At 39.2% G+C, this 10700-nt stretch overlaps 1 protein-coding gene across 2 annotated transcripts in view; it reads left to right on the forward strand.

Moving 5' to 3' along the window:
• Positions 1-10700, forward strand: part of STRBP (spermatid perinuclear RNA binding protein) — a 159766-nt gene that overhangs the window by 136593 nt on the left and 12473 nt on the right. The window contains exons 17-18 of one of the 2 annotated variants that reach the window (XM_023217191.1): positions 4513-4557; positions 7093-10592. In XM_023217191.1, coding sequence (XP_023072959.1) covers positions 4513-4557; positions 7093-7169 — 122 coding nt within the window. In that variant the 3' untranslated portion in view covers positions 7170-10592. The remainder of the gene's footprint in view (positions 1-4512; positions 4558-7092; positions 10593-10700) is intronic. The other variant, XM_023217192.1, reaches the window with a different exon arrangement.

The following is a 10700-nucleotide window of genomic DNA, read 5'->3' on the forward strand; positions in this document are numbered from 1 at the left end:
CAAAAAAAAAAAAAAAAAAAAAAAAAAAAAAAAAATTTAAAAGTAGAGAATTGACACAATGTCATAGGTGTTCTCCTGGAATCTGCTGAGTGAGGAGAGGCTGTCTGGAGGGAGATGACAGATGAGCAATGTTGCATTTGGTTGTGGGACTGTATTTTGACAAGGAATTAAAGGATGTTCCATAGACTGAGAATGTGGATGTCTGAGCGGGGTGTATTCATTCATTGAGGACATAGATGACAGGCTGGGTATAACAGGAGAGAAAAACTACTAAGAGGTTACTTAATTAGGGTGAAGCCTGGCATTATTAGTGTTTGTTAAACTTAATATTTGGGAACCATCAGAGACTAAAGAAGTACACAAAGGAAAAAAAAAAAAAAAAACATTTATCCAGAGCTTACTATATATACTAGATATTTCCATGTAAATAATTTTACTTATTAAATTGTTTTTAATTTAATTACTTAAATTTAATTGTTTTAAATCTTCGTCAGTGTTTCATCAGGCAGAAATTATTTTCCAAGGAAGGGAAGCTGGGATTTAGAGAGATAAGGCAGCTCAGGGTGAAGCAACCACTAAACCGCAGAGCAAGGATTTGAATGTAGGTGTTTGCGTTTCCAAAGTTCATATTCTTTCCATTCCACCACATACCTTAAAGAAGATTTGGGAGAATGTCCTCTCTCTGCCTTCCCTTCTAATTCTTATGTCATTTTAACAATAGATTATCCAGCTGTCTTGTTAAAATCAAGTTCTTCACAATATTGAAAGTATAGTACTTTTAAATGGACAAGTAAACCACTTGTAGATATTGATCAAGATGAAATTATCATGAAGATTGGCTCTTATCCAGTCATTGTTTTTTAGGTAACATCCCTAAGGGTTCACTTTGTGCTTTCCTCTAAGAAAGAATAAGACTAGGCCATTTGGGAAATTTTATGATGTGGCTTTGGAGTGATTCTTCTAGAAGCTGATCCTAGTAGGTGAACTGCTCAAGGAGTGTGCCTGCTTTGGCACACAGCAGACATGGATTTTGTTCTCATGCAGCTTATAGTCTGAAGGGTGAGACATAGATTAATCAAGTAATAACAACGAGAAACTGAAATGAGTACAATGAAAAAGAAGGACATGCTGCTATTACAGCATGTAACAGAGGAACCTGGTCTATTTTAGTGGGTCCTTGGAGGCTTCCCAGAAGAAGGGACACATTTGAATTGAGCTTTGGAGAATGAATAGGAGTTAACTCAAAGAAGACTGGGATGGGAGAGTGTTGCACACAGAAGGAACGGCATGTGCAGAGACCCTATGTTGCTGTTGTTGGGTAATTTGGCTCAATTGAAGAAGCAGAAGTCCAAAATGTGTGGAATGTGGAGAGCACTGAGCGGCAGAAGTGGAGAGACTGGGGAATGATGTGAATTGAAGCTGGACGACTCAGTCCCAGACCTGGAGGCCGTTATTTGGATTTTGGTCTTAGAACCCAAAGCACAATGTTAAGTCTTGATGGATTCGGTTCTAAGGAGAACAGTAACAAGATCAGACTTTATTTGTGAAGGTTAGTCTTTCTATAGTGTGAAGAACAGGTTGTAGGGGTAGGTATGAGCATTGCCAAGATCAGTTAGAAGGCATATAGTTTACAGTAATGTATTGTACATTTCAAACTGGCTAGAAGAGAAGAATTCAAATGGTTCTAGCATAAAGAAAGGACAAATATTTGAGATGATGGGTATCCTAAGTTCACTGATTTGATCTGTATAAATTACATGGGTATATTAAATTATCACATGAACTCTGGAACTATGTACATCTATTATGCCTCAGTTAAAAAAAGGCTACTGAAGACTACTAACCCAGGCAAGAGACATTGATAGTATTGCTGCTGGAGGCAGGGAAGAAGATAGGGGGAGACAAGAAGAGAACAGATGGGAGGAATATAAAGGAGGCAAAATTGATGTATTGAATATATAGAAAGAAGAGTGATATTTCAAGGATATCTCAACTCCTAGGACTTTTAGCTGGAGCACTGGGGGGAAAAAGGAAAAGATTATGAATTTCTTATGGTGTGATATAGTTTATGTGTCTAAAATCAAGACAGTCTTCTGTGTGTCTCACTATTTCTACTGATATTTAATAATTTTAGCCTTATTCAATGTATTATTGAAAGGGCAAGGCTTTCATTCACAATAATGGGCAGGTTATAGAGATGAACCATCTTTGATGATGTGTTCTATTGGGGCTTAATCTGGTCATGTCTCTTGTTGCTGCAGACCATTTACCGTCTGCTAGAGTGGTAAATGGCTGTGGTCCAGTGGCAGTAATCATGAAAGGAACTGTTTATGGCCGCTGGTTGCCAGGCTTTACTCTATAGTAACTCCTCTCTTGTGTCATTGCATTGACCTCCCTGAAAGGCCTGTCTCCCAAAGCTTTTAAAAATGAAGTTATTTTATGGCCTAGAGAAGATTCAGATTAGGTCCCTTTAGATTATGAATAGGTTATATGCCATTTGCAGAGTATATTCTGTGCAGCAGGGACTTTTGTCAGTATATTTACATGTATTATTTAATTAAATTGCCCTGGCAACTCACTTACTGTACATAGAACACTGAAGCTCAGAGAGGTTAAATAACAGGTGCCATTCACAGACGCCTTTGCTAGGAAAAGGTGAAGTCAGAATCAGGACTCCAGTGGCCTGATTAATGACCTAGTTAGTATTTACGGTTTCATTTGTTCTTAAGGAGGTTTTGGTATAATCCTTAGAACTGCAGCCTTAGCCAAACAGCTTCTGCTTTCTGGAATAAATTTGATAGCCACCCTTTTTTAAGCATTAATTTCTTTTTTGGCCTCTGATCTGTCTCCTCTTCCTACTGCTTATTTCAGCTACATATGTCCTCTTGAGTATGATTTAGTGAGCGCTCAGCCTGAGTTAAATGACTTATAACTGTAGACTAAAAATTTTTCATCCCTCAGAACTGTTTCAGTTGGTCCCTAAAAGCAGTTTACTTCTTCAGCATACATTCAAATGCACTGTCTCAAACAGGAGATTTAGAACTGGGCATTCAAAGAAGACCTAGCCTCTGCCCCAGTGACTGCCTGGGGTAGGACCAGATAATTGAATAAACACAATGCAGTATGATGCAAGTGTAACATGGGTTGGGCAAAAGAGAACAGCAAGCCTGGGAGACTTCGTAGAGGAGGTGATAATTGATCCTGGTCTCAAGGGTGAGTTGCAGTTGGTCATCCAGAGAAGGAGGGAACGAAATCATTCTGAATAGCAGAAATAGTTACAAAAAAAAGGAGTTGTAATGTGAAAAAGCGCCATTTGTTTTGGGTACTGTGTGAAAGTGCCATGGTGATTTTGTGCCCTTATTCTACTTTATAAATTTTTTTCATTAATAAATGAATAATAAATTGTTATTATTGTTATTATTGAGACATGATCTCTCTCTGTTGCCCAGCCTGGAGTGCAGTGGTGTGATCATGGCTCACTGCAGCCTCGACCTCCTGGCCTCAAGTGATCCTCTCACCTCAGCCTCCTGAGTAGCCAGGACTACGGCATGCACCACCATGCCCAGCTAATTTTTTGTTTTTCTGTAGAGATGGGGTCTAACTGTAGGCTGGTCTCTAACTCCTGGGCTCAAGCAGTCCTCCTGCCGTAGCCTCCAAAATTGCTGGGATTACAGGCATGAACCACCACACCTGGCTCCAAGTGATTTTTATTTATATATTACCTATATCTAAGCTCTTTTACTGAAAGAGTAAAGATTGCAGCTTCTGTTAATATAGATAATATTTCTAATCCCTACGAATATGGTATAAAAACTTCTTTGTACTAGCTTTTACTTAATAATGTGGGCCTTTTTCATAGGTACCAGAGGCTGATGTCAAAGTCACCAGCATTTACAGAGAGACCCTGTACTTGGGCCAGAAATGGAAATATCAGCAAGTCATAGACCTTGCCCTTGGGCTCACGCCTGACTCATATGCCCGTTTTAATGACCATTGAGACCTCAGCCTGCTCTCTCACTACTTTCTGAAGAGACTTGGAAAGTTCTGTTTGCCAACTTTGAGAAATTGGTAGTTTGAGTGCTTTTAAGTATTCTTTTGTTCAACAAAGTATATTTAGTGAGTGGCTACTATATGTATCATACATTCTGCTAGGTTCAGATGATGCAACGATGGATAAGGTTGGCCAGGTCTCTGCTACTCTAGTGGGGAACACAGACAAGGAACTGATAGTTAAAATAGAGTGTGGGGTCAGGGAGTGCAGTGAGAAAGAGATGTAGGAGAGTCTGGCGTATCTAGGAGAGCCTTGTAGGCCATGGTGAGGAGTTCCCACATCTTAAGCAGGCACACAGAGAGTGGCTAGACTGGGACCATTCTGGCAAGTGGTTCTCATTCATCGAACATCTGGAAGAAGTCCTTCGGGCCTAGGGTGCTGAGCAGGTGGTGCTTGTGAATTGGGCCAGTGATGATTGCCCTGGGTCCTGGACTGATCTGCCTCCTTCTTCTTTGCACTAGGCTATGGAACACCATATGGTTACAGCACAGCTGCCCCTGCCTATGGTATGTACACCGTCTTACTGATATCTCCTCTTAGCAACTGTCACAGCAATCCAAAGCACAGTTTCTATCTAGGGTTTTTGTAAATTAATTGGAGGATCTCAGATTTATTCATTCTAGTGACCCAACTTAAATTCCGTTTGAAAATGCCACAACCTTGTGGTTCTTGGTTTGGTTGGAGTTGCTCTTCTCTCCGCTTTGCCTGATTGAAGGACTGCTTGTTCTAATTGCCTGTTTCTGACCATATTGAAATTAAATATTTTAAGTAGTTCTTCTTACAGCCAACTGATACTCCATTCAAAGGCTACTGAAGGGCCATACCCAGTTGCTAGCTTGGCTGCCTACCAGTTATAAAGCCACACTTAAGTTTCTGGTTTGGAACTGTGTGAATTGTGGGTAACTTAAGTCAAGAATAGGAACTGCTTACTTCAAATTTGTAGTCTTCATTCTTTTCCTTAACTTTGCTTTGGGGTTGAAGTAAATGGGTATCATTGGCCCTAGAGAGGAAGTGATAGTGGGTTTCACCAGCAGTCTTAAGTGCTCACTGCAGGAAGTCTGTAGTACATCCTAGAGTATCATAGGTGTTTCTCTCCTCCCCTCTAAAATAAAAAAATAAAAGCAAATGCATAAATGAACCCCCGTGGCCCTTTGGATAACTTTTGAATGAGGTTTATGTGGCAATGGAGGCAATAGGTTTGGAGTCAGTGATATGCTCTTAGACATTTTTTTCTACTCAGGTGCTACATGTTATAGAATCAGCCATCTGCAGGGTGTTGTCATTGAGAGAGGAGAGCATGAGAGAGTGTATGTGCAAGAGTGTGTGTGTCAGCATGCCCCAGGCTGGGTGTGCATGCACACAGAAGGGAAAGGCTCTTCCCATATTGCGCCAGTCTCGGCGTTAGTCCTCTACATGAGCCTCCGACCTTCTCATTGTGCTTTTTCTCTTCACGCGTCTGCTTTGCCATTTTTGTTTGGATGCAAATTGTGTTCCTAAAACACTGCTGAACTGAAGCTTCATCTGATTTTGTAACTGGACATAAGTAGAAAGTGAATAGTTTGACCAGTTTGACCATTAAAATAGTTTATATCCTAGAAAGATGTGAAGCTACGAGGGTCAAACATTCGGAGCAAATTTTCTTTTAGGAAAAGTGCAGAGCCTGGAGCTACATCCTTTAAATCTTCTGGCACGCTCAGGTGTGGTCAAGGCTTCCCCGTATTTTGAACTGAGCCATATTGGGTAACTAGGAATCGGAGACTAATGCAATAATAAGCTTACCCAGATTTCCTTCTAAATTCAAACTCTCTAGTTCCTTTGGGTTTGGCCATTTGCTTTTAACTATTCCGCTGGCTTCTGGGTCTCCTGACCACCTCATCCTCTCTGTGATTTAGGTCTGGTCCGTTTATCCAAATACGTTTTGGCTCACTAGACTCACCGTACTATGTCTTGTATAAGTGCCAGCGCATCTGCTGCTTGGGGCAGATATTTAAATCTGTGTCTTTCTTTTAGACATACAGTAAGTTTCAGATTCTTCAGTAAAGGTGTGCTAGAGCTTGATTTTTTCTTTGAAAATACTTTTGTATCTAGATTCTAAGTTACATTCCTGTTTTTCCTCGGTCTTTTTTTCTCTCTTGTTCCTCCCTTTCCTCCTTTAACATTACACTTTCACCTTGTGGTCTCTGAGCCCCCACATCAGAAGCTCCTCTTTCCCATGTGCCATATAACTGACTTCCAAAGCTGGTGAAATTTGATGCCCCCATTTTTCACATAAAAGATTTGGTTTTTAAATGTTACTGTGATGCAAACCTACTAAAACGATGCTTTATTTGGCTGTGAGGTAAATATGTCTTTGGCCTTTGTGAAGCTGTTGCATGTGGGGTGGTCTCCCTCTGGTCATCTGGTGCTCTTGAACACCTGCTGTTGCTGCTTTGTGATTTCTCCGTAGGTTAAACAGTAGAATAGGGATAGGAGCAGATTTCAAATCATGCTTGAGTATGCAGAAGTTTGTGAGGCCACAAGAACGTATTAATTACAAATTCAGAAAGCAATTAATCTTTCCAGATTTGCCATGCTAATATTGGCCATAGCCATTAAGAAGTTAAATAAATGCCTGGCCATGGCTCCAGCTGGAGCTGAGGTCTGCATGGAAAGCTATGCTTTGAACCTTGACAACCCATTTCTCCTGGACTATGTGTTAATGCCACATTGAGAACCAATATGGATTTCTACAGTCAATTTAGAACATCATTCAATAGCATTGCTTTTGATTTTTCAGAATTCATGGCAGCTCACTCAATGAAATTCTTCCTAGATGTAGCCATCCTGATTTTGAGAGTGGAAAATATTATTTATCAAAATATTAAGAGCAATTTCAAAATACATCTGTGAGCGATTTGTGGGCCTCTTGCAAAATGGCATACATGTTGGCTGACTGATCTGGAAAAGGTTAATGATAATTACTGTCAGATATTTTTTTACCTGAAATTTTTATTGGAGTATTACAACTTATTTGGAGTCCTCTCCGTTTCTTTTCTCTGTAGGTTTACCCAAGAGAATGGTTCTGTTACCCGTTATGAAATTTCCAACATATCCTGTTCCCCACTACTCATTCTTTTAGCAAATGACAGAAGCTAATTCCTATTGAACAACAATACAGTACAATACAGAATGTTAGAGAAAAAGCCTTTTTATCCTGCTTTCTTTGAACACATACTTGATCAAAATTATTTGTAAAGAACATCTTTCCTACTTTTTGATTTTAACAAATGCAAATTTAGTTCTCTAAAACTTGAAAAAAAAAAAAAAAAAAGAAACCAGTTCTGTGAAAACGGTACCTCATTTCTGGAAAATAACTTATACCAGCCCTTCTGTTCTAGGGAAATAAAAGTCTAGCAGTTCAAAGTTTAAGTTTTAAGAGACGTATCAGATTATGTAAAATTAAATTTGTGAAGGATGTATAGAGTCTCAAACACTGATCACAAATAAACTGCTTTGTTGTAACACAGAGTACTGCCTGGTTCCTGATGCAGTCACTGATTCTTAGTTGATTGATATGTATTTGCCCCAGGGCACTTTAATTTGGGCTGTAGTTATTTTTTTTTAATACAATAGAGACTTTTCATTTAAACTTTAACTTTGTAAATATTGAAGTGTGTAATAAAGCCAATAAAATATGGGTTTGAATATTGTTTTAGCTTATTATTTTTGATATGTTTTGGTATCAAATTACAAGGAATTGAAAACTAATAACTTAGCCCTAGAAGCCCATTCACTTGTAAGCAAACTGCTAAAACAAAGCAAAGGTGATTGTTAGTTTGAGCCAGTCTACTTACTTTGTAAGCCCTTTGTCCTCCTGTTGTACAAGGGCATCCCCATGATAAAGGTTCCATTCTGTTATTCGAGCATCGCTTATTAAAATGATGGCACTACCCAGAGATGGGGAAGGAGAATGTGATTATCCTAGTTTATGAATTTCCAAGTTTTTAAAAATAATAAATTAATCAATCAATCACCCTCTCTTGTTCTTGTGGCCTTCTTCACTCTGTAAGATATTGTGTTCACTCCCTGGCTTTTTTCATGCAGATAGAAGATTAGCGATTTTGCTGGGATTCATTGAAGGGTCTCCTTTCCTCTTCAATTACATCAGAATCTAAAGCAGCAACAGGGTCCCCATAAAAACTTGCTCTTCGATTGTCCCAGTTCTTGTTGAGTGCTGCTGTGAAAAGTGACAGGTTTCAGCCATGGGTCAGCATTTCTTTTTAAGACACCTGATGATGCTGGTGGAAATGGATCAGTGGGTAACATTGTGCTGTTCTGTAAAGGGTGCAGACATAAGTCCTCCACTTGCATTCTCACCTTGTTTGGAAAGCCAATGATGTTACTAGAAGGTAAATGGTTTCATTAAGGTACTCACCCCCATGAAGGAACAGCAGTGTGGTCCCCTGTCAATATTTATAAGGCACCATGTCTTAAAAATGTCTGTTTTTAGTATGAATTAGCTTTCGTTTTCCCTGTTAAATTCTGCTTTTGGGAACTTGACAGGGCCCATCCATGAGAATGGGCTTCACAAAACATGGCAAATTTATATACCAAATTTCTCTGGGGCCACTAAATAAAGGTGAAACGGGCAATGTACAACAAATGTTAGTGTCACTGCTCAGATATATATTACACAATGATTAGTTTGTTTCTTCTCCTTGGTCTTTTGTCTTTATTGGTGGTGGGTGATACTTTAATAAAACCTCATCACTTGCTGGAAATAGCTGTAACTTATCATTCTCATCCTGTGCATTAGTGGCTAGACATAAACAAGAGGGCCCATTTCAGCTGGGAGTTTTCATGTTTCATTGATGCATTTTGCTGACCTATGGATGAAACAGAGCCATCACTGAGAAGAAAAAGCATGGCTGATAGTGTCCAGTTTTTATTAATTAAATCTTTACAGTAGTCCTCATTGTCTTTGGAATACTATTAATTGGCAGCTACAGCTGTATTGTTATTTGAAATTGGTCATCAAATTTGGATTCCACGTTGGAATCTCTCTAGAGATTTCTCGTTAGAAAATTCTTTTGAAGTAGCTGACTCTGCTTCATAACTCACGCCCTCTGTAATGGTGAAAAGGGAGCTGTGCTGTTTTCCAACATGATGGCAGTCATTTCAAATGGTTTCTACCAAGTCTTTTTTTTTTCTTTTTTTAATTTTGTTGTTTGTTGGAAGTTACTAACCATGTTGTAAACCTGCCCAGTTGCTGCGAACTTTTACATTTCTCTGCTTTACTTAAAATAATCGAGCTGTCAGTCCTTTGTTAGAAGTGATAACCATGCAAGTTCAACTGTTTAAATTCTGTAATGAATTAAGCGTCCCCCCTCCCCACCTGTTGCCCTTCCCACCCTTCCATTTTGTAATGAAAATTCCACTTACAGCTGAAAGAGCAGAGAAATATAAATGAAGCTCTTGGCTTCACCAAATTGCCTGAAATTAACATAAAGTTTTGCTTCTCTGCTCTTTTCTCCACTGTAGGTGGTTTTTTCATTGACAGCCCCTATTGCCAGCCTCTGAGCGTCGCACCATTTATTATTCACTTGGGCCCTCAAGATTTCTTCTCTGACTTCTAGAACCATCAGGTTGTCTGGCTTGAAATGGCAATTTCTATGTCTTGGTCTTAAGAGCAATGTGACACCCTGAGGCTATCCAGCTTTCAGACACCACTCTGACACCTTCTTTTTGAAAGCAATGACTGATCATTTTAAAGAAGAGCAATACTCTGTTCAAAGCCACGGTGTCTGTTTTAAAACTTTTCCTTTGGAACCCTAGCAATATCTGTACTTAACCCCTTTTTAGCATAGTTTCTTGTCAGGGAGTTTATAGATGAGTGTAGAGCTTAAAATTCGCGTGTGAGCTGTGCTATGTTTTCACAGTTTTTACACTTTTTAGCATATAAATAGTTACATTCCTGACTGCGTCAGTTAGTGTTGTTATAATTTCTCAGAAACAGGGGTCCTCCTTGAAGCCATATCCTCTGCATGGGGACTGGCCCCATGACTAGCCAGGGATGTGGCTTGCAGCTTGTGTTTCCTCAGGCTGCAGGAGTACCCCATCTCTTGTGCAAGGTAATTGGTCCAGTAGATTTCCAACATACCTCATGCTGACTAGATGAAGTGCATGGGTGGTGAAGTAAGGAGTTGAGTTTACATAGTTCTGAAGTCGTTTGTAGTCTCTCTCAAATTGTTAGCCTGGGGAACCAACCAGTGAGAGATTTTGCTGGTATTTGCCTTTTCTTTTTTTTTTTTTTAAATTTTGGGTGAATGTTTGAAAATCATGAATCAGCCACCGTTATTAATTGAAGAGCTAGGAATACCTCGTTAATGTATTTTTAAAACTGGTGTTGGACCCTCTGTGTATTTCAGGTTAATACTTTTAAGCAGTTTTCAGCACGTTTATCTCACTTTATTCTCGTTCTCCTCGGACCTTCGTAGCCATATCACTTGTATAAAATAGGCTGAGATATAGTGACTGTAAGCTGTGATCTCAGTATACAAAGGTAAGCTCTTTTATTTTCTGATTAAAGAGAAAAATAATCAATTAACACAACATGCATATATGACAATCATATATGATGTATTTGATCTCTTAGGTCATATGTCATCAC

The sequence above is a fragment of the Piliocolobus tephrosceles genome, chromosome 14 (assembly GCF_002776525.5).
Source record: "Piliocolobus tephrosceles isolate RC106 chromosome 14, ASM277652v3, whole genome shotgun sequence".
Taxonomy (NCBI): domain Eukaryota; kingdom Metazoa; phylum Chordata; class Mammalia; order Primates; family Cercopithecidae; genus Piliocolobus; species Piliocolobus tephrosceles.